At 58.6% G+C, this 23650-nt stretch overlaps 1 protein-coding gene across 3 annotated transcripts in view; it reads left to right on the top strand.

Annotated features, from left to right (window-relative positions):
- ADAP1 (ArfGAP with dual PH domains 1) overlaps window positions 1–23650 on the top strand; it is a 63045-nt gene that overhangs the window by 36413 nt on the left and 2982 nt on the right. For 2 of the 3 annotated variants that reach the window (XM_027125543.1, XM_027125541.1), the window contains exons 3-8: window positions 766–857; window positions 4344–4426; window positions 11664–11776; window positions 12597–12743; window positions 22973–23056; window positions 23314–23376. In XM_027125543.1, coding sequence (XP_026981344.1) covers window positions 766–857; window positions 4344–4426; window positions 11664–11776; window positions 12597–12743; window positions 22973–23056; window positions 23314–23376 — 582 coding nt within the window. The remainder of the gene's footprint in view (window positions 1–765; window positions 858–4343; window positions 4427–11663; window positions 11777–12596; window positions 12744–22972; window positions 23057–23313; window positions 23377–23650) is intronic. The other variant, XM_027125544.1, reaches the window with a different exon arrangement.

Raw genomic sequence — 23650 nt, 5'->3', positions numbered from 1 at the left:
GAGCACGGGACAGTTTCTTCATGGAGACTGAGTGACCCTCATGAGAGCTAGTTCTTAGGTGTTTTGTCCACCTGCTCTTAGCGGCGGCCTTTCCTCCTATTAGACCTGTGAGCAGATCGGTGTTTTGTATAGAAAAGCCATCGCTTTTAGGATTCTAAGTTGGTGCCAGCCTTTTGCTGAAGCATCTTATTGTTCGTGATTTTTCCCCCGTTGATCGTCCACATCCACGGCCTGACGGTCCTCAAATGCGATGACTTAGAGGGAGGGGTTAGGGCACCGGCAGCCCACACTCCCTCCCTGCTCTTGAGGCCCCTGTGGTCAGGCCCCCACCCACGCCGGCCAGGCCAGGGCAGGGCATCTCCTCCAGTATGCCCAGCTCGCTCCACCTCAGGGCCTTTGCATGTGCTGTTTCTGGGCCCGGGACGCCCCGCATGGCGGCTGCTCCAGAGGTTCCCCCTCACCCCCCCCCTAGCTTGTTCACAGCTTGCAGCTGCATGCCTGGTCTCTGCAGCGTGGCTGCCCTACAGGAACATGGGCTTCTTCTGTGCCGCTCAGGCAGAGTAGACAAGCCAGGCCTCGTGTGAGGCCAGGGGCAAGGGCCTTCGTCCAAGGAGGGCCCCGTTCTGGAGGCACCTGGCCCCCACCAGCTGCGGGGAAGGGCAGTCCCCTAACCCTTGCTCACTCCCTTCCAGGCGCCGAGCTGCTAGGGCCCTGGGGTCAGCTGGCCTTGGCCTCTGGGGCCCTGACCCACCCTCTCTCTTGCAGTTCATGACCTCCCGCGGAAACCATGTCGCCAGAGCCGCATTTGAGTCCAAAGTGCCCCCCTTCTACTACCGGCCCTCGGCCTCCGACTGCCAGTGAGTAACAAAGGGCTTTTGTCACGGTCGCTGGTAAACAGCCCGCAGGCTCTGGAGATGGCTCGGGACGACCCGCTGGCGGGCGGGAGGCCGGGGTGGGGGAAGGTGGGCGCCGGCCTTGCGTCCTGGGGGCCCCGTCCAGGCTGTCCTCCGCTTGGTCTTGGTTCTTGGTGCGCCAGGTGTGGACCTGGGGAGGTAGGGGGCCCGCTCCCGTGGGACCCCAGCCCCCGCACTGACCTCAGTGTCCCCATCTGCACCCCACCTGGGTTCCCAACCCCCTGGTCCCTGAGTGGCTCCCCCTCCGGGCTGGATGGCCATTCCCCACGCCCCTCCCGCCCCAACATCCCCCGGCTGTTCCTTCCACCCGAGGCCCTTGCTTGACCCCCCAGGACCCCAGCCCCCCCCAGGACCCCAGCCCCCAGGCTGGCTCCGTTTGGCCACCGCTCATTCCTGAGGACCCCTCCCCCCTCCTCTGGCCCCTCAGAGCCAAGGGGTCGCAGAGGCCTTTCCTCCTTGGGTCCCATGGGCTCAAGGGAGGGTGGGCTCCTCAAATCTCTTCCTGGCGCCCAGCAGAGGGCAGCACACTGTGGGGTTCCAGAAGGTTCTGGAAGTCAGGGGAGGTGCGTGGGGTCAGCTGCCCGAGTCAGGTTCAGCACCAGCAGGGAACCTGCCCACCAGGGGTCTCCGGATCCTTCCTGGGGGGCTCCTGGGGACCCTCCCCCGTCTCACTAGCTGGCCCCCCCAAGCACCCCTCATACCTTCTCCACCCATATCAGACCCACCCATCCATCCCTGGCAGCCCTCCCAATGCCCTCAAGGGTCACTCAGGCCCCTGATGGCCCCTCCTCAGCTGGCCGGTGTCAGAGCTGCTCAGCTGCGGCTCGGAGGTGAAGGGCCCCTCTGTGATGAGAGCCCCTCCCGGAGTTTCCTTTTCTGGGAAAGGAGGGTAGGGACGCAGCCCCACCTCCTCCCAGGCCGGGGATGCGCCCGCGGCTGCGAGGCCCCTGGGCGCCCTGCGTCCAGCCCTGGCCCCCAGGCGGCACCTCCCTCCTGTTGGCTCAGCGCTGTCGCCTCCTGACTCACTGGTGTACCCCACACCCCGGGGACCCCGCCTGGCAGCACCTGGACCCAGGCTGCACGCAGGGCTGTGTGTTTCTAGTTCTGTGTGAACGAGGGGTGGGACACCGGGGGGCTGCTGGCGGCCGCAGTGGGGAGACTGGGAGGTGCGTCCAGTTCGGACACTTCACAGGCAGGGAGACCGAGGCTGGCCTCACCTCAGCATGCCGCGCCCACCGCTTCACCCCTTCACGGGCAGGCTGGCCCCCCAGGCCCTGGCGCACCCTGGGCTCTGGGCTCCCGGGGAACTCGTGCCCCGCCCCACCGGGCTCCATCTCGGTGTGAATCAGCAAGATGGCCGCTGATTCTGACCCGATTTTAATCACCCAGCCACAGGCTCCTCCGTCGTCTGGGCCCTTTGCGTGCACACCCTGCATCCCCACCGCTCCGAGCGTGTGGCCACATGCCTGCCTCCTGCCCAGGGCTCGGCCAGCCCCTCTGCAGCCTCATCCCTGCAAAGCCCCCATGCAGGGCTATGTGGTCAGGGCCTCTCGGGTGACCAGGCGTGCCCACTGGGAGGGTGCTCTGAGCCCCAGTGGGCCCCACCTTCCGGAAACCTCCACTGAGTGAAGGTTCACAGGACCCGAGCCCGCCCCATTCCCCAGACTCAGGTGCTCAGGTCTGCCCGTGTACACTGTGGAGAGCCGTGCAGCGGTGGAGGGGGTGTGAATGCCCGCGTACACTGTGGAGAGCTGTGCAGTGGGGTGTGAATGCCCGTGTACACTGTGGAGAGCTGTGCAGCGGTGGAGGGGGTGTGAATGCCCGTGTTCACTGTGGAGAGCTGTGCAGCGGTGAAGGGGGTGTGAATGCCCGTGTACACTGGAAAGTACACCTCCTCAGCTATGCACACTTAGCACAGGGGCTGCAACAGCCTCCCGGCAGTCTAAGACCCAGTGGCCTCAGTTTCCTCAGCCGTGAAGCTGGAAGGATGCCACCTTCCCTCCCCCCCACCCCCCCGGGGCATCGCGAGGGTGTAATGAGGTGGTGAGTCAGGTGGCCAGGGTCTGGCCCAGGGTGGGTTCTGGACACAGTGGTCCCCCAGCTCCTGCTCTCTGGAGCTCGGAGCCCACCCCGCCAGCTGGGGCAATGTGAGAAGCAGAGGGCCTGGCCGTGTGACTCAGAGCGCGGCCGGGGCCCAGATTCCCTTCCGGTGCCACCCGTGCCCTGAGTTTCAACCCCAGCGTCGTGGGTGGCGGTCAGTCCGGCCCCCTCAGTTTGGCCTCTGCTAGAAGCCGGGCCTCCTGCTTGCTGTGTGGCTGGGGCAGCTGGGAGCCACCCCACTCAAGGCAGCCGTGGGCCTGTGGGTGCCCCTCCCTTGGCGGGTCCCAGGCGAGGCCCCTGAAGAGGGGCCGCAGGCTGGCGGCGTGAGCAGGAGAAATCGTGTCTCCCGGTCCCGGGGCTGCGTGGGGTCCTTCCGGGGCCGGCACCCGTGTCCTCGCGTGGCCGTCCCTCTGCGGCCTGTGTCCAGACGCCCCTTTTCCTGAGGGCCCCGGTGACGTGGGGTTAGGGCTTCCGCACCACATGGCCTCGTCCCGGCTCACTGGTCTCAGCTGTCGTGTCTCCAGACAAGGGTAGGCCTGAGGTCGTGCAGGTTGGGACTCTAGCATACATATTTGGTGGGATGGGGACACAATGTGACCCATGACAGCCCAGCTGGCTGCTCGTGGGGGACCCCACGGGGGGGGGCGGCCTGGGAGAGGGGAGCGGCCGGGGGCTGCGGGCGTCAGGCCGCCCCCTGCTCACTGCCTTGTCTCCCCTGCCTGCTGCCCTCCGGCGACCCGCGACCACTGCTGCGCTGGGGAGCCGCTCTCCGGGGAGCACGGGGCGGGCCCCGCGGGCAGGTGCTGGCCGGGCCTTTTCCTTCTCTGGACCCGAGCGTGAGCCCGGCCTCCCAGACAGAGGAGGAGGGTGGGGTGACTGAGCTGCCACGTGGTTGAGCCCCAGACACTCAGCACATCGCACGTTCCAGGCACAGGAGATGTCCCGACAGGAAGCGGACTCACGGTTGGGGCCGGGATGCGGGGGCACTGCTAACGGATGGGGTTTCCATTTGGTGTGATGGACTGTTGTGGAACTAGATCCTGGTGGTGGCTGCACAGCCTGTGAGCGTACCAGGAACTGCTGAATCGAACCCTTAAACGGGTGGATTTTATGGTACGTGAATGACATCTCAGTTTTTAAAACGGGGACTCTATGAAGTGGTGAAACTATCCGATTAGCAAACAGTGTTAAAACCCAAAGCTGGTGGCCCTTCAGCCCCGCCACCTGCGAGGCGGTGGGACCAAGCCCAGGGCCACCCCTCCGCGCGGCAGCTCCCGCGGGCCTGCGCTCAGGCCGGACTGTCCCCCAGCCCGTCCCCTCTCTCCCCAGACTCCTGCGGGAACAGTGGATCCGGGCCAAGTACGAACGGCAGGAGTTCACCTACCCCGAGCGGCAGGAACCCTACTCCGCAGGTGAGGATGCCGGCACCTGTCCGTCTGTCCTTCCGCCCTCTCTGTCCCCCCGCCCCTACCTCCCGGAGCTGGAGCAGGGTCCTTAGGAGCCTGGACGACCGCTTAAGTGGGCTGAATCCGTGTCCATCCGTTGGCCCCTGACACCAGCTGGCTGACCTGGCACCAGGGGTCCCCGCAGCTGCTCACAGCCCAGCCCTGAACCCCGACCGAGGGGTGGGGGGCTGCCCGGGGCCCTCCAGGCTGGTGGCGGCAGCACCTCTGCCCTGGGAGGGCCCGCAGGGTGGGTGGGTCCTGGCAGGAGGGATGTGGATGGGCCTGGGCCAGGTGGGCCCGGGGAGGGGGGGCCAGGCCCCGGGGGCTCTGTCAGCACCCGGGTTGGGGGTGATGACATGCGAGCGGCCCAGGTGTCTGTTGCGGGATTGGCCCCTTTATCCTCCATTGGCCAGGAGGGGCTCTGCGTGCAGCCCATGCTCCTGCACAGCAGGCGGCTCCAGGTCCCCTCTCCTCCTGAGCCCCTGATGTGGCCCAGGGCTGGGACGTGGCCGGGATTCAATTACGGTCCACCCCAGAGAGCCACTTCCTCCTCTCCTGATGCCCCCGACGTGCGAGGGAGAGAGGACGTGGGCGCCCGTGCCTGTTCAGCCCTGGGGCGCTTGTGTCCCGTCCTGCCTGAAACCCGGCCTCCCTGCTGTGGGACCCCAGGAAGGCTCACCCCACAGCCTTTGTCCCCCAGGCATAAACATCTCAGCGGTTTATAATGCGTGGCGTGCGGCCTCGATTCAGAGGCAGGTACAGGATTTTGTTCCTGCTGCTGCATCAGGACCTCTGGTCGTGAGCAGCAGTTGTCCAGCCCAGGTGGGTGTAAGGAGAACAGGGAAAAGAGCGGCTCGCACAGCTGCCCTGGCTTCAGGCACAGTTTGAACCAGGCGCTCAGTCAGCGCCGTGAGGACTTGGCTCGTGTCTCCCGCTCTGGTTCTGCTTCTCGGGGTGGCACTGCCCCTGCCGGTGGTGGCTTTACTGCCGCAGGTCCAGCTTGGAAACGCCTTTGGGTTCCACGAGAAAAGGGCAAGTGTGACTTTCACCCGAGTGTCAGGAAGAGTCTTAGCTTTGGTCCCGACTGGTCAGGGGTGGGCGTGTGACCGAGTCACGACGGCCGGGAGATGAGCGCGCACCGACCGGCTTCTGGAGCCCTCCCGCGAAAGTGGGGCTGTGCACAGGGTGGCACGACCACAGACCTTCCCGTCTCGAGTTGCTGCCATTCCTCTCGTGAAACGACACCTCGGGAGTGCTTGGGGCGCCGGGCAAGGGGACTGGGATGGGGAGAGCCCATTGGGGGTACACACGTGGCGGGATGGAGCGGGCGGCCTTTGAAGGCCATGGCTTCTCCGTCAGACCCTTGGCGCAGCGAAGAGCAAAGGCTGGGGCCCACCTGCGGAGGCGGGCCCTTGTCTCACCTGGATAGGTTGTGTTGGCCACAGAGGGCCAACCCTCACGGGGCGCAAGGGGGGCGAGCTCAACTGGGCCCAGGGACGCTGCTGGGGTGCTGCTGAGGGGGTACCGGGCGGGGTGCAGGCCCCGCAGGGGGTGACGGTGAGAGCTTGGCTGGAGCAGGCGGTGCTGGCCCCCACCCCGGGGGCCCTGGCTTCCCACTGGGCAGCAGCTCATCCACTGGGCCCTGTGCATGCGTGCCCCCATCTCTGATTGCCCGGCCCCTGCAGCTCTGCAGCCTCCCCCCGACTCACACGTCACCTCCGGCGTGGGGGGCCCCGGCCTCAGGCCTTGTCTCTGCTCCCACACGAGGCGGCAGCCACTTGCGGCCTTGGTGCAGAGACCCTTAATGGGGCTCTGATCCCTATTTCTCTAAGCCCACCCACCCTGCCCAGAACGCTAACGCCCCCTCTCCCTCGAGCCCTGAAAATTCACGCCTGTGGCTCCCCACCGCCCCCCGCCCAGCAGAGCCCTGAGATTTACAGGCACAGAGTCCTGGGTGTGCGGGGCCCTGGGGACCGTCAGCTTGGTCCCCTGACTCCACGGAAGTGCTCATCAAGCCACCTGCAGGGCAGGGTCCCTCAAGGAGACATGGGGAGTGCCCGGGGCACCAGCTGCTGGGATCCACCTGGGTTCCCAGAGGTGCCTGAGCCCTGGCTCTGTGCGCGGGTCCTGAACAGCCTCTGACTCTCACTCCCGGCGGAGCCCCCCCTCGCCCACCTGTCTCCCCAGAGCCCGCCACCTCCCCCCCCAACCCCCGGCCTCCTCCTGAGAGAGGGCGCCGCTTCTCACAGCCGCTGCGGCCTGGCTGGCCGGGGCCCCTGGACCAGAGCCCCGCCCGGCACTCTGTCGGGATGGTGGGCGACCAGGCCCCCGGCCCACCCACCGCTCCTCTCGCCCACCCGCCCCTCCCCCCGCCCCGGCCACGTCCCTCGCAAGGCCCAGCTCCCCCAGGAGCGCCCTTCCCACGGCACAGGGGCCGACACGCCCACGGTCCCCGAGAATGGAGATGTTCCAGGGAGGGGGACCGCGGGGCCAGGGCAGGGCCGCTCCAAGGTGTGACGTGGCCAAGGGAGGCCGGGCTGGGGCGCCCACCTGCCTGGGGTGGGCTCGGGGGGCTGCTGGGGACCCTCGGTCGTGGGCGGGGATCCCTCCCAACACGACGCCTGCCGGGGCCTCAGGCAAGCCCAGCCCCCCCGGTGCGCTTAGGGCGTCCGCGGAGGAAGTGTCGCTGCCAGGCCGAGCTGGACGGTTTGAGCAACAGCACGGTAGCGGCGTCACAGGATCTGAGCCGGAGCGAAGGGCGTCTCCACGGGTCCCTGTGATAACAAGGAACCCAACTGTGAGGGGAGGGAGGGGACACAAGTTCCCGCTGAGTGGCCGTGGGGGAAACGTCACCACAGCGAAACCGCTGTGGACAGATGTGAACGGGGTGGGGACTGGCCAGCAACCCCCAGAGTGGGGGCGCGGCCTCCGGGTAGGACGGCGGCGGCCTCGGCGCTGCTGGGGCACCAGCCTGGCTTTGCCGGTTCCGCTGTAGTGGTGGGTGTGGCGGCAGGTGCTCGCCCCGGGATAACAGGACCGAGGCTTGAGCGCGCCGGGGCCGGGCTGCGCCTCTGCCGCTCCGCAGGCCCCTCGCCGGGGTGACCCCGGGTAACAGCTGCTCCTGGCTCCGTCCCCGGGCCGTCCCCGCCTGCAGCCGGAGCCTCAATGGCCGCCTTTCACGGGCGACAAGGGCCCCTGTTGTCCGGAGGGCCGGCCGCCCCCGTCGCCGAAACGCTCAGCCTCCTGCGCAGCGCGGCCGGCCCTGCCTCGCGGGTTCAGCCCCCTTCGGAGAGCGTGGAGCCCTGGGGGCGGTGGGCCGGGGGCCCCCGGGGGGAGTGGCGGGCCCCCCGCCCCCGTCCCCGTCTGTGAGGTGGGGACGTGGTGGGACCGTGGAGGGAGGTCAGGCGCAGGGCATACAGGGCCCGAGGCATCCCTGGCGGGGCTGGAACCACACACGAGGCAGGCGCTTCGATCCCCCTCCTGGTGCCGCCCCGACACAACCCCTGCGTGTTCACGCGGGCTCATACACACCCCCGTGGTGCGTGTAGCCACAGATCACACACGTTCACAAGCGTGTGCTCTTAGATGCACTCAGTCACACACAGATCTCAGGTTCACACCTGTGTCCACACCCACGTTCACACCCAGAAGCACCCTCCACGTGTGCTGTTCCCAAAGCCTGTGGTGTTCCTGGAACACCGGACAAGGGGCTTTGAGTCCTAGCAGCACCGCGCCCAGCCCAGCCTGCGCCCACTGACCCTCGGCCTTCAACCTTTCCCCACCGGCCCCTTTGGCCATTTCAGCCGGAGCAGCTGGGAACCTGAGTGGTGGAGGACCGGGGCTCCCAGGGCTCTCGTGCCAGCCTCTTGGGGAGCAGAACCCGGAAACCAGGTCCTGGCCCTTCTGGGGAGGTGGCTGGAGGGGCTATCCCTAGTGCCACCCATGCCCAGGGGACACCCTCCACAGGGCACTGCCCAGGAGAAGCCACCCGGTGTGGGGGCCCACCTCCTAGCCAGGGAGGGCCACCCTGGGGCCTGGGCACAGGACGCCTGGCCCGGCCCCCGGCAAGCCCTGTGCCTCCCTGGAGCACGGCCACGTGGTCCCTGCTCCAGTGTTTTACGACGTTAACGTGTGACTTGCACACTTGATAAACAGCTCCACGAGCTGCCTGGGTACCCCGCCCCACCCACCTGGTCTGCTCTGTGCCCGCGTGTGCACCTTCGCTGGAAGGTCACGGATGGCTCCCCTCGGCGCTGCACGTCTGAGCCCTGCCCGGCCGCCCCGCGAGCCTGGCGCGCAGCCGTCTCAGCGCAGCGTCCGCTGTGCGAGGGACCAGTTGGTCCCCAGCTGAGGGACATGGGTCGTGTCCAGTCTGTGACGCTGATGCGTGAAGCTGCTGTGAACACGTGTGTGTTCACCACGCTTCTGTTTTCACATTTCTCTGGGTCACGTGGGAGGTGTATGTCCAACTTGAGACGCTGCCCCGCTGCCCTGCTGCTTGCCCACTGGGGGGTGGTCAGTTTGTGGCTTGGTCACTGGTCCACCCCAGTGGGCATCTCGTCGCCGGCTCCGGCGTCCACGGTCTCTCTGGGCTCGTCCCGGGCCACCCCACGCAGGGCGTGAGAAGAGGCGGCTGAGCGGGCCCGGGAGCGGCCTGCCTCCTCCAGCTCCCTGCAGCGAGCACTAGACCCAGCACACAGTAGGCGCTCAGTAAATGCTGGGTGAGCGCTCTGGCTTCTGCCCCAGCACCGGCCAGTCCTTTGGGAGAAAACAGTCCCTTCCAGCCAGCCGGGCCCCAGGTGTGGGCCGGGGCAGGGGGGTGCCACTGGCAGGGGTCACGCGGGAGGCCTAGCAGCAGACCCCCAGCCCGCGGCTGTGTGCCGGGTGCTGCACCGCTACGGCCCGGGAGTGGGCTCGGGAGTCTCCCAGGGCCTGGGCCCGCCTCAGCGTGGGTGGCCAGGGGCCCGTGGCCCGGAGCCCGGGACACGGTGGGCGGGCGTCCCCACGGCAGAGTCTGGGCTGCGCACATCCCACGTCACGGGGTTGGGGGGCCCTGAGAGAGGACGGCTCGGGCGAGTTTGGACGCGGGCAGGTCGGGGGCCGCCACCTTCAGGCTGCGGCCAAAGAGCTGCCCATCTGCTGGGGCAAAGTCAGGGACCTGGCCGGCACCCACCCGAAAATGCCGCTGCCGCATCACAGACCCAAATCAGGCATCCTGGCGGCTCGCCATCGGGCCTGGGAGCCAGGCAGACTCGGGCCAGCGTTTTCGTCTGTTCCGCTGGTTTGGCCCGGGACATGTTAGCAGAGCCGCCTCAGGCGTGACCATGGGAGCGCCGTTCGGGCTGCGGCAGAGACGCCCCCGTTCTGGGCCCGGCATCCCGAGGCGCTGCTGCCCCCTGCTGGGCCCCGCAGGCAGGCGCGGGCTCCTGGGGGCTGGGAACCGCTGACCGGGCCGGCGGCTCCAGCCTTGCTGGCCACTGGCCTTGGACAGGACTCCACGCCAGCCTCAGCTTCGTCCTCTGCAGTGGGGATGACCACAGGATGTTCCTAGAGGCCCACGTGGGGGCCGTGAGACGGCTGTGCACGTGCTCGGCCTGCTGTGTCTCAGGCGTGGTCGGGGGTGCTGGCGGGGAACGTCCTTGCAGAAGAGCTGCGCCTTGGGCACTTTTCTGTGTGGCTACTGCAGGGTCCAGGGGGGCCGGCCTCGAGCCGACGGCAAGTGGACTTCCAGCCAAATGCTCACTGAATCAGGGAGGGCCCTGCTTGAGCTTGGGGACACGGTGGTGGCCCTGCTCCCTGGCGCACACAGAGGGGATGTGCCTGCTGGCGCTGTGTGCAGGGGACCCGGGGGACCTCTGAGTCGCAGGGGGAAGGGAGCAGGCCTCACCTGGCACTGTCCCACCGCAGACAGACAGGAGCCAGCTGCCCCATCCCCGACGCCAGACTGCTGCCTCTTCAGGACCACACATCTCGAGAACAGAGAAACAGCTCCTAGCCTCCATGGTGCTGGGCGTGGGGCTGCCAGGACAGCCGACGGGCGGCAGCAGGCTGGAGCTGGGGGCTGGGGGGGCCAGGGCCCAGCGGTGGCGTCCAAACTACAAAAGCCACGCCGTCAGGCTCTGGGCTCCGGGCACCACCCCTACTGACGGCACCCCCGGCACGGACCAGCCTCAGACGGCGCCTGGCAGGGATCTCACTCAGCGCACGTGGGCAGCGGGACCCTCTCCCCAGGGCAGGAGCAGAGGGAAAGCTGTAGGGCAATGACTGTGAGGGCCCCTGCCCCTAGCCATGTGCCCCCGGGCTATGCCCAAGGGCAGTGGGACGCCCCCTGGAAGACACGGCCGTGCTGGGCGCAGCAGAGCTGCTCAAGAAGGCCGGGCACGACCAGGCGTCTGTCCGCCAGGCGTGGGTGGACAGCCCGGCATCCACAGGGCCCCGCTGGCGACAAAGAGGCACGAATCCCTGATCAGGCAGTAGCAGCACGTCCAGGAGTGTGGTGCTGAGAGGGAGCTGGCCCAGCCCCGGAGGCACGTGTGGGGCAGACCTCAGACACAGAGCCCCAGAACAGGCAGAGGGGAAAGGCCGCGGCCGCCTGAGGGGCTGCCTTCTCACCCACTGCTGCTGGGACGCTGACTGCGGGCTGCGTGCCTTCAAGCGACGTGAACAGACCCTGCGGTCCCTGCAGGTCGGGGCTCCACCATGAGGCTCGGGGCCAAAGCTGAGGAGGGGGCAGGGCTGGCTCCTCCTGGGGGGGTCTCCCCCTGCACCGCCCAGCCCCGGGGGGCTCCCCACACTCTTGGCTGAGGCCCCATCGCCCCAGTGTTGCCGGGCTCACTTCTCCCTCTGCCCCCCTCTCTCGAGGACCCTTGTGGCACCCTTGGGCCCCCCCCCCGATGGTTGAGGACACTGGCCCGTCCCCAGGCCCTTGCTCACACCCAAAGAGCACACACCGTTTGCCCGCCCGGTGCGCTCACATCCCCGCGTGCCTGTCACACCTGCCAAGAGAAAGAAAAGACAAAGGGCCGGAGCGTGCAGCCCGGTGGAGAGGGGGTGGCCTGGGGTCCAAGGACAGGCTGATGCCCGCTCACACCCGCCGGCCTCCCGGCACCTGGGGGCTGTGGATCCCCTGGGGATGGGAACAGGGTCCACCCCGGCCTCTGCCTCGTCAGGGTGGCGGCCGTCCGACAGGGCCCCTCTCCCCCAGGGTACCGAGAAGGCTTTCTCTGGAAGCGCGGCCGGGACAACGGGCAGTTCTTAAGCCGGAAGTTTGTGCTGACGGAACGCGAGGGGGCCCTCAAGTATTTCAACAGAAGTGACGTGAGTTGGGCACAGGGCCAAGGGCAGCGGCCAGGCCTCCCACCCGGGGCCTGGGGCGGCTGGACACTGGACCCTGGACAGCAGCGCCACTTCCTCGGCGGCCCTCGTGCCCTCCTGGGAGATGAGCTGCCCCCTCCCGTGGGCACCTGCCGGCCCCCGTAGGGGCCCCTCCACCCACCCCGCTCACAGCCACTCCCTGTGCTGTGGGTGATCCTGGGGCACAGAGGTGGCAAGCCCTCCCCTGGCAGACACTCCCAGGCCTGAGAGGGACAGAGGGGACCAGCACCCGGCAAGCACGCCGGGGTGACCCCGGGTGCCGCAGGCAGTGCGTGGGGAGGCGCCGGGGGGGTCCCAGTGTGGCGGGGCAGCTGGCCGAGCCCCACCCACACCCGGAGCAGACGGGCTCCGGGTCAGAACATGACCCTGTGATGCAGTAACCACGGCAGCTCATGGCCCTCAGGCCCGCCGCCTCTGCCCAAGCGCGCCACACAGCCGTCTGCCGGCCCCAGTGCAAGGAGAGGAGAGAGGCCTGGCAGGATGGGAGCAGGAAGGGGGGGGGCCCGGCTGCGAGCAGGGCGGACCAGACGGGGCAGAGGGGGGTCAGCCTACATGTTGAGCGCCCGCCTTGTCATCCCCCAGGAAGGGATGCTGTTATCTTAGACTTAGACCAGGGAGCCTAGGCCCAGAGCGGGTAAGTAACTTGCTCAAAGCCACGCGGGACAGCAGGTGTGTGGCCGGCATCCGGAGCCCACCCTGCCTGCTCTCTCGCCCTTGGAGACTCCCTGCCAGGCCAGCGCTGAGGCCGGGCCTTGCTTCCCAGGCCAAGGAGCCCAAGGCCATCATGAAGATCGAGCATCTGAACGCCACCTTCCAGCCGGCCAAGATCGGTCACCCGCACGGCCTGCAGGTCACCTACCTGAAAGACAACAGTACTCGAAACATCTTCGTCTACCACGAGGACGGCAAGGTGGGTGCACGGCGGGGTGGTGGCAGCTGGACCACCCCCACTGTCTCAGGAGAACCCAGTGGACCCCCAGGGTGGCAGGCGCGGGGCCAAGGGCCCGCCAGACCACCCTGCCATGGCTGCAGTGGGGAGCCAGCCGGGCCCTTGGGGAGGGAGCCTAGAGGCCTCGTGAAGAGATGAGCGTGGCAGCTGGCTGGCAGAGCGCCGCACCCCACCCCGTGGCCATCGCCTCTGTGTCCCCACCCAGCGAGGGTGGGAGGAACCGCAAGCCCCTCAAAGTCTGTCCTTAGGCGCTCGCTCTATATTCTGGATGTGAATCCCCTATCAGACAGGTGACTGGCAAGTATTCTCTGCCGTTCTGTGGACTGCCTGTTACTCGATGAATGGTCTTTTGATGCACAAAATTTTTAAATATTCATTTCAGTTGGATTCGTCTGTTTTTCTTTGGTTGCGTGTGTCTTTTGGTGTCACGTCCAAGAAATCATTGCCAAGTCCGATGTGGTGAAGCTTTTGCCCCATGTTTTCTTGTAAGAGCTTTATTGTTTTAGGACTTACATTTAGGTCCTTGATTCATTTTGAGTTAATTGGGTCAGGGTCCAGCTTCATTGTTTTTTGTTTGTTTTTAAATTTTTATTTTCTTTCTTTCTTCTTTTGGCTGCATTGGGTCTTAGTTGTGGCATGTGGGATCTTCACTTAGGCACGTGGGATCTTTCGTTGCAGCGCGCTGGCTCTTTGTTGTGGAGCGTGGGCTTCTCTCTAGCTGTGGCGTGCAGGCTGCAGAGTGTGTGGGCTCTGTAGTTGCAGCACGTGGGCTCTCACTGAAGCATGCAAGCTCAGTAGTTTTGATGCACGGGCCTAGTTGCCCCGAGACGTGGGATCTCAGTTCCCTGACCAGGGATCAAACCCGCGTCCCCTGCATTGGAAGGCGGATTCTTTACCACTGGACCACCAGGGAAGTCCCAGGTCCAGCTTCATTCTCTGGTGTGTGGATTTTCAGTTTTCCCGGCACCATTTGTTTTAAATTCAATCCCCATTGAATGCTGTTGATACTGTCATCAAAAATCATTTGACTGAATATGTAAGAGTTCATTTCTGGGCTTCCTATTCTAGTCCATTGGTCTGTATGTCTGTCTTTATAACAGGACCATACTGGGGGTTTTTTGTTTGCTTTTTTAAATTTATTGAAGTATGGTTGACTTAAAATGTTGTGTTAATTTCTGCTGCACGGCAAAGTGATTCGGTTATACATATATATATTATTTTTCATATTCCTTTCCATTATGGTTTATCACTGGATGTTGAATACAGTTCACTGTGCTATATGGTAGGACCTTGTTGTTTATCCATTCTATATATAATAGATTGCAAAAAAAAGGTTGCATTTGCTAATGCCAAACTCCCAAACCATCCTTCCCCCACTCCCCTCCCCCTTGGCAACCACAAGTGTGTTCTCTATGTCTCTGAGTCTTTTTCTGTTTCATAAAAGTTCATTTGCGTCTTCTTTTAGATTCCACATATGTGATATCAAATGGTATTTGTCTTTCTCTTTCTGACTTATTTGACTTAATCTCTAGGTCCATCCATGTTGCTGCAAATGGCATTATTTCATTCTTTTTTATGGCTGAGTGATATTCCATTGGATATATGTACCGTATCTTCTTTATCCATTCCTCTGTCGATGGACGCTTAGGTTGCTTCTATGTCTTGGCTATTGTGAATAGTGCTGCAATGACTGCTGGGGTGCGTGTATCTTTTCAAAGCAGTTTTCCGTAATCCCACTCCCAGGAGTGGGATCACAGGATCATATGGTAGTTCTATTTTTTGTTTTTTGAGGAATCTCCATAGTATTCCATAGTGGCTGCATCAATTCACATTCCCACCAATGGTGTAGAAGGGTTCCCTTTTCTCCAAACCCTCTCCACCATTTACTGTTTGTAGAATTTTTGAGGATGGTCATTCTGACCAGTGTGAGGTGGTATCTTGTAGTTTTGATTTGCATTTCTCTAATAAGTAGCAACGTTGAGCATCTTTTCATGTGCCCCTTGGCCACCTATATGTCTTCTTTGGAGAAATGTCTATTTAGGTCTTCTGCCCATTTTTCGATTGGGTTGTTTGGTTTTTTGTTACTGAGTTGTAGGAGCTGTGTGTATATTTTGGAAATTAAATGCTTGCTGGTCACATCACTTGCAAATAATTTTTTCCCAATCCGTAGGTTGTCCTTCCATTTTGTTTATGGTTTCCGTTGCTGTACAAAAGCTTGTAAGTTTGATTAGGTCCCATTTGTTTATTTTTGTTTTTATTTCTATTGCCTTGGGAGACTGACCTAAGAAAACATTGGTACGATTTACGTCAGAAAATGTTTTGCCTATGTTCTTTTCTAGGAGTTTTATGGTGTCATGTCTTATAAGTCTTTAAGCCATTTGGAGTTTATTTTTGTGTATGGTATCAGGGAGTGTTCTAATTTCATAGATTTACATGCAACTGTCCACCTTTCCCAGGACCATTTGTTGAAGAGACTGTCTTTCCCCCATTGTATATTCTTGCCTCCTTTATTGAAGGTTAATTGACTGTAGGTGTGTGGGTTTATTTCTGGGCTCTTTTTTAAAAAAAATACGAGGCATGTGGGCTCCTTGTTGTGGTGCACGGGCTCTCTAGTTGTGGCGCATGGGCTCTGTAGTTGCAGCACCTGGGGTCTAGTTGTGGCCTGCATGCTCAGTAGTTGCAGCAGGCGAGCTTAGTTGTCCCACGTGGCATGTGGGGTCTTAGTTCCCCGACCAGGGATCAAACCCGTGTCCCCTGCATTGGAAGGTGGATTCTTTTTTTAATTTAATTTTATTTAATTTTTTTAACATCTTTATTGGGGTATAATTGCTTTACAATGGTGTGTTAGTTTCTGCTTTATAACAAAGTGAATCAGTTATACATATACATATGTTCCCATATCTCTTCCCTCTTGCATCTCCCTCCCTCCCACCCTCCATATCCCACCCCTCCAGGCGGTCACAAAGCACCGAGCCGATCTCCCTGTGCCATGCGGCTGCTGGAAGGTAGATTCTTAATCACTGGACCACCAGGGAAGTCCCCTGGGCTGTCTTTTCTGTTCCACAATCCATATGTCTGTTTTTGTGCCAATACCATGCTGTTTTGATTACTGTAGCTTTACAGTACTGTCTGAAGTCTGGGAGGGTTTTGCCTCCAGCTTTGTCCTTTTTCCTTCAGGATATCTGTGGCAATTTGGGTCTTTTATGAGGACCATACTCTTTTGATTACTGTGGCTTTTGTAATCAAAAGTGAATTCCTCCAGTTTTGTTCTTCCTTTTTAGGATTGTTCTGGCTGTCTGAATCCCCTTGAGACTCCATATGAATTTTGTCAAATGCATTTTCTGCATCAATTGAGATGATCATGTAGTTTCCCCCTTTATTCTGTTAATGTGGTGTATTACACTGATCGATTTTCATGTATTGAACTGTTCTTGCACTCCAGGAATAACTCTCACTTGGTCATGGTGTATAATCCTTAAATATGCTGAATTCAGTTTGCTAGTGTATTGTTGAGGATTTTTGCACCAGTGTTCATAAGGTATATTGGTCTGTAGTTTTCTTGTAGTGACTTTGTCTGGCTTTGATATCTGGGTTATTCTAGCCTCACAGATGAGTTAGGAAGGGTTCCCTCCTCTTTGATTTTTTGGAAAGTTTGAAAAGGACTGGTATCAATTCTTATTTAAACGTTTGATAGAATTCACCAGTGAAGCCATGAGGTCCAGGGCTTTTCTTTGTGGAGAAATTTTTTTTTTTTTTTTGTGGAGAGACTTTTGATACTGATTCAGTCTCCTTACTAGTTACAGGTCTTTTCAGATTATCTGTTCTTTTCATGACTTAGTCTTGGTAGGTTTTGTGTTTCTAGGAGATTATCCAGTTTCATCCAGGTTATCTAATTTGTTGCTATACCATTGTTCATAGTACTCTCTTATAATCCTTTCTATTTCTGTACAATTAGTAGTGATATACCCACTTTCATTTCTGATTTTAGTAATTTGAGTCTTCTTTTTTTCTTAGTCCATCTAGCTAAAGTTTTTTCAATTCTATCTTTTCAAAGAACCAACTTTTGTTTACATTTATTTTCTCTATTGTTTTTCTGTTCTCTATTTCATTGATCTCTAATCTTTTTTTCCTTCTTTCCTTTAGCTTAGTTTGTTTAGTTTGTTCTTCTTTTTCTAGTACCTTAAGTTATAAAGTTAGGCTGTTGATTTGGTATCTTTCTTGTTTTTCAATGTCAGCATTTATAGCTATCTGTTTCCCCCTTAGCACTGCTTTTGCTGCATTCTGTAAGTTTTGGTATGCTGTGTTTTCATTCTGATGTACCTCTAAATATTTTCTAATTTCCATTGTGATTTCTTCTTTGATCTGTTGGTTTTTTACCTTCCACAATTTTGTGAGTCTCCTGGAGAAAGGATATAGTTGGATGATGTGTTTATAGCCATTCTGCCAATCTCTGTCTTTTGATTGGGAGTTTAATACATTTACATTTACAGTAATTACTGATAAGGAGGGACTTCTGTCATTGTGCTATTTGTTTCCTATGCCCTGTAGATTTTTTGTCCCTCATTTCCTGCATTCCTGTCTTATTTTGTGTTTATTTTTTGTAGTGAAACGTTTAAGTTCTTTCTTATTTCTTTTTGTATATATTCTTTCACTGTTTTCTTTGGAGTTACCATGGGGATAACATTTAACATACTAAAGTTAAAACATTCTAAACTGAATATATAGAAGCTTTTTGAATGTCTTTTCAATAGCATAAAATTCTACTATTTTAGCTCCATCCCCACTGCTTTTGGTTGTTGATGTCACAAAATTACATCTGTACAATGAGTGATTAAAAAAAAAAAACCAAAAAACAAACAAACAAAAAAAACCCCCCTACTAATTATTTAAAATGCACTATCTCCTAAAGTATGTAAAAAACAAGGTTTGGAGTCACAACCCAAACTTACTGTAATACTAGCTTTTACCTTAATTTTTTTTTTGCTTTATCCTTAAAAGCATTAGTCTCTTAAATCATGTAGATAACAAAAAGCACAGTTACAAACCATTGTTACAGTAATACCGGCTTTTATAATAGCCCATGTATTTACCTTCATTGAGATCTTTGTTTCTCCACAAGGTTTTGAGGTACTGTCTAGTGTTCCTTCATTTCACCTGTAGGACTCCCTGAGCATTTTCTTTCTTTCTTTTTTTTTTTTAAATATTACCTTTAATCTCTCCTCTTTTTTAGAAATTTATTTTATTTATTTTTGGCTGCGTTGGGTCTTCATTGCTGTGCGCGGGCTTCTCACTGCGGTGGCTTCACTTGTGGAGCATGGGCTCTAGGCGCACGGGCTTCAGTAGTTGTGGCACACAGGCTCAGTAGTTCTGGCTCACGGGCTCTAGAGCACAGGCACAGTAGTTGTGGTGCACAGGCTTGGTTGCTCCACGGCATGTGGGATCTTCCTGGACCAGGGCTCGAACCTGTGTCCCCTTCATTGGCAGGCAGATTCCCAACCACTGCACCAGCAGGGAAGCCCTAGGATTCTTTATTGAGAGTTTTGTTTTTTCCTCCTTTGAATATATTGGCTAGCTGTCTTGTGCCTCCAGCGTTTCTGATGAGGTCTACTCATAATCTATTTGAGGATCCCTTATATGTGACAAGTCATTTCTCTCTTGCTGCTTTCAAGATTCTTTGTCTTTTCAAATTTTGATTATAACGTTTCTCAGAGTGGACCTCTTTGAGTTCATCTTATTGGAGTTTGTTGAGCTTCTTAGATGTTTATATTCACGTCTTTCATCAGACTTGTGAAGTTTTCAGCTATTTCCTCAAATATTCTCTCCACCCCTTTCTCTCTTCTCCTTCTGAGACTCCCACAATGCATATGTCAGTCTCTTGGTGGTGTCCCACAGGTCTCTTAGGCCCTACTTGCTTTTCTTCAATCTTTTTTTCTGTTTCTCAGCCTTGATAATTTCCATTTTCCTCTCAAGTTGACTGATTCTTTCTTCTGCCTTTGAATCCGTCTAGTGAAATTTTCATTTCCATGATTGTACTTTTAGTTTCAGAATTTCTTTACTGGTTTCTTTTTAGGTTTTCTCTGTATTGTTATTTCCATTTTGTTTATGCATTTTCTTGAGTTTCTCCAAACATTCTTTTCTTTGAGCATATTTAAGACCATGTTTTAAAGTCTTTGTCTAGTATATCTGCCGTTAAGTCTTGTCAGTGACAGATTCCGTTGATTTATTTTTTCTTTTGAAAGGGCCATTTTCTGCTTCTTTGTGTGCCTTGTGATTTTTTGTTGAACGCTGGACATTTGATTCTGATAATGTGGTAACTCTGGAGATCAGATTCTCCCCCTTCCCCAAGGCTTGCTATCTATTTATTTATGTTTGTTTGGCTAGCTAGCTGTTGCTTTGGGGCTTTTTGTTTTAGTTGTTGGAGGCCGTGTCTGTGCCAAGGATCAGCCTGAAGTGTAAACTTAGTTTCTGCTCACGTTTTTTCCGAGCCTTTCCCTGGTCATGTGTGGTCACTTCCTAATTTCCCCTGCATATGCTGCTGTTTCTGAATGTCCTAGTCTTTGATGTCTGGCTCCCAAAGGGGTAAAACCAAAAGTGAAGGGGAGAAACTGGGTGCTCACCCTTTAAATCTTTGGGAGGTCTTGAGCTGGAGGGGTAGGGGCTGCAACAATGCCCCCCTCCTTTGTCTCCCTGTGATCAGAGCACAGATCCCTGATATGTGGAGGACAGAGTCCTTTTTGCCCACCCTAGCTCCTGCAAACTCTTGAGTAAGTTGCTCCAGGACACCTGCACAGCGGCCTGTCCTGGGGGAGGGGGGCGGGGAAGGATGGGTAGCTGCATCTGTTGTCAGAGCTGAAATTGACTGAAATTAACCACAATGTACTCTCCAAGTCTTCCCCTGGAAGTTGTTAAGACTTCAACAGACTTCAGAATTACAGAATGGTTACATCAGTCAGATTCTGCCAGTGCCGTTGTTTTCCAGGTGGGGAGACAGATTCCCAGTGCTTCCTACCCCATGTTCCCAGAATCCTCTTTTCAGCTTTTAGCTGATCCCTTGGGAACCCACATCCAGGTGCGTGCATAACATGCTCGAGCTGCTGCCAGACCTGTCCACGTTCCCATCGCCTGATGACTTCCCAGCACGCGGATGAGGCGCTGGCTTACTCCAGTCCCCACCCCTCACCTCGCCCAGGCCTGCGCCTCTCCCACCTCACCCGTCACCCTTACGTTGCTATTCTGTCCACACGTGTACTCAGAGTGTATGTTACCATGACCACAAAAATGCTCTCAAGCCTTAGCCGTGACTTTTCACTTCCTGCACGTTTCATTTCTCCTACAGCTAACAGCTGCCTTTCCCCCCAGTTAACCACGTCCTCATTACTGACTCACCTCGCCACCGACTGTCCAAGTCCCTGGATATGTCCTGGGCAGCAACCAACTTCACCCTTCTGGAATCATCTCTCCTGTGACCACATCTCAGTCCTGGGCTGATTCCATTTCCTGGAACCTAAGTCTTTCTTGGTTTACTCCCTCCTCCTGGTGGAACAAACCCTTTAGTAGCTTCCTGAAGGAGTGCCTTGGAGGCAAGCTTCCAGAGACCTTGCACATCTGAAAATCCTAACTTCCACTTCAGAGTTTTCCGATGACAGCCTGGCCTTGGGTCTGTCTTCCTTCTCTGTGTTGGGAGCTTGGTGAGTCCTCCTTGCCTAGTAATTTACATCCATGGGGTGGGGGAATAGTTCTTATTTCTTTAATAATTTCCTCCTCTATTTTCTCTGTTCTCATTTTCTAGAACTGTTATTCAGATATTGGCTGTCTTAGATTGGTTCTCTCATTCGAGTCCCACTTTTTCCCTGATTTCTAGAAAATTTCAACTTTTTCTTGCAACTTTCCTATTTAAAGTTTTCTTTCTGCTCTCAATGTTTCAGTCTTCAGAGCTGCTCTTGGGTTTTGCAGTGTCCCTTTTTCAGAGTACATTGTTCTTGTTTCTTGATTGTAGTGTCTTATCTCTGATTATTAATGTTAAATTTGAAGCTTACTTATCCTTGAACAATGTTTATTTCTTCTAAGTGGCTATTTCCTGTTTGTGTGCTCTGTTCTCTGACTTCCATGTGAGAGATTTTTGGGGCTGTTCAGATTCTCTGGAGGAAACCCCTCCTGCCTGGTGCAGATACCTTTGACGCTGAGGGAGCTGAGAGGGAACAGGAGGGGCCTCAAGCTTGGTGTGCAGTCATGTAGCTTCACTCTTTCTGAAATGGTGCCTCCCCTCCCCCCCCACACACCCTGTGCCTGGCACAACTCTCCCCTGAGACCCTCTATTTCTACCCCCTGCAAAGAGTAAAGGTCCATCTTCTGCCAGGGTGGCGGAGGGGCCGTCTCTTAGCCAGTTCTCCTGCTGAGAACCCCCCTCACTTCCAGGGGAGCCTAGAGCTCTGCATTCCCAAGCCCTTTGGGGCCTGCAGTACAGACTGGGCTGTGCCTCCGCTTTCCCCTGCGGGTCACACCCCCACCTGTCTGCCAGCTCCTGGCACCTTGTGACCGTTCTCGCCATCTCGTGGGGTTAAGCCCTGAAAAAACAATCCCTTATGCAGTACTAACAGGATTTGGGAGGGAACCTGGCTCAAGGAACGTGAGCAAGTCTTCAGTTTTACCCAGAAGCCTCTGCCTTCACTTTCCTTGTGGGGAGACTGAGCCCAGGGAAGGCAGAGGGTAGGTGCCGGGAGCCCAGACGCTTTCTGCACGAGCAGTGGATGCTGGCCTGGCCCGCGTCCCCAGAGGGCTGTGGGCACCTGCTCTGCACCAGGGCCTGTGCGTAGGTGCAGCTGAGCCTGTCTGATGTGGCTCTGTCTTCGTGAGCGACAGCACAGTCTGGCAGGAGATAGAGTCTATCACACGGGCGACTAAAACCCCAACTGTGCCGAGTGCTGGGAAGAGTGAGAGAACAGGTGATGTCCCGAGGGGTGAGGACACGGCCGTGCAAAGGCCCCGTGACCGAGACTCTGCTGAGGATGGGGGAAAGGAGAAGAGGAAGGGGTGGGGCACAGCATGAGGTGGTCCTGCTGAGGGGGCTGACCCGACCCTGCAGATGTCCATCTACACTGGAGATGCAGTGGGGGGAGGGTGTTGCAGCCCAACTTGAATTTCCGGAGCATCCCTCTGGTTTCCCTGAGTCAAGCGAGGTCCTGAGCCGAGCGGGGGGCAGTGCTAGGGACCGGGCAGGGGAGGGGCCAGAGGGACTCGGTGCGCTGGAATGGGGCTGGGGGGCACCAGGCCCGAGCAGGGCTCCCTGGCAGTGCCCAGAGGCTATGTCGCAGCCTGGATTGTGTGGGCTGGGCTGGGGGTCCCGTGTGCCGAGGCAGGAGGGACAGAGCACTGAGGTGGGCAGGGAGGTGAGTGGGGCCTCAGGTGTGGCTGGAGGTGGGCGTCGGGGTGACACTGCAGGACCCAGGGGACCTGGAGATCAGGGAGGGTGCTGTCTGTCCAGGTGTCGGCAGGGAGAGCAGATGTTCGGTCCATCCAGGGTTGGGGGAGACCTCAGCCTGGAAGGGCCTGGGAGGGGAGAGATGGGGGAGCCTGTGGCGGGGACGAGGGGTGGGCAGGGGTCCCTGGGGCAGCGAGCATGGCAGCCAGGAGGAATGAGAGGTAACAGGAGGGTGGGGCGCTGGGCCTGGGGTGGGAGGGATGGTGTGGCAGCACCTGGGCTGTGACGCTTCAGCCTGGGGAGCCGGTCCTCTGCACGCCCCCGTGAGGCGAGGGCCGGCCTCCGGGAACAGCTCTGCCCTCCTTCCCGCGGTGGCGGTGGCCGGGAGGTGGCAGCTCCGGGTGGGTTTATAAATAAATGGGCCTCCCTCTAGGCTAGAGATAGCAGGTCATAAAGACAGAACGATCCGAGAGGAGAAGAGACCGCCCCGTGCCGGAAGCAGCAGCAGGGCTTGGGGGCAGCTTGGACGGCAGCCCCGCACCCGCTGTCCCCGCCTGTCCGGAGGTGGCTGTCTGTGGCGCGGCCCACTCCTGCTGCCTGGGTGTCGGGCCACACTGGCCCTGAGGCCTGGTGCCCCTGCGGTGGAGCCTTCCCTGTCCACCCCCACTGGCCACCCCGGGGGTGTCCCCCGAGCAGGCCCGGGCGCTGAGGGATGGGGTGTGTGTGCAGGAGCCTTGAGGCCGCAGCCCACACCCAGCCTCTGACCCCCCAGGAGATGGTGGACTGGTTCAACGCGCTCCGTGCTGCCCGCTTCCACTACCTGCAGGTGGCCTTCCCAGGGGCCAGCGACGCAGACGTGAGTGGCTGCTACCTTTGACCCGGGTCGGGGGACGTGTGCCCCAGGCTGGGACGGGATTGGGAGCCGACCCAGGGCCCACGTGGACCCCTCCCCCCCCGAGACCCCCCACTGCTGACTGGCCTGAGGCCCCTGCAGACCTGCTTTATTCCGGGGTGTTTTAGCTTCGCTGGGAGGGCGAGGGGGGAGAAGGGCGGGAGGGGAGGGGGCAGCTGGGGAGGGGCTCCCAGGGCCCAGCCCAAGTGGTTCTGCCCTAGCTGGTGCCGAAGCTGTCCAGGAACTACCTTCAGGAAGGCTACATGGAGAAGACGGGGCCCAAGGTGGGTCTGACCTGGAACCCCAGATGCCCAGGCCTCACTCTGAGGTCGTATCCCGGGGGGGGGGGGGGGGCGTGTCAGCAGTGCCAGCCAGTGACACTTGCGCCCCCCCCGACTCCCAGTGCTTTGCGAGAGCGCGGGCTCCACTGACTTGGGGCTCTGGGTCCAGCCCCAGCCAGCTGCGAGCCCTGCCTCCTGCCCTGGCCCCACCCCCCCAACGTGTCCCTGTGCACCCCCAGGTCCCTGCCACGTGGGGGATGGGGGCAGACACGGGGGA

This window comes from Aethalodelphis obliquidens, unplaced genomic scaffold (genome assembly GCF_003676395.1).
Source record: "Aethalodelphis obliquidens isolate GAN/ISIS:26980383/991018 unplaced genomic scaffold, ASM367639v1 scaffold30, whole genome shotgun sequence".
NCBI classification, from domain to species: domain Eukaryota; kingdom Metazoa; phylum Chordata; class Mammalia; order Artiodactyla; family Delphinidae; genus Aethalodelphis; species Aethalodelphis obliquidens.
This window is presented reverse-complemented; position numbering and strand designations above follow the sequence as displayed.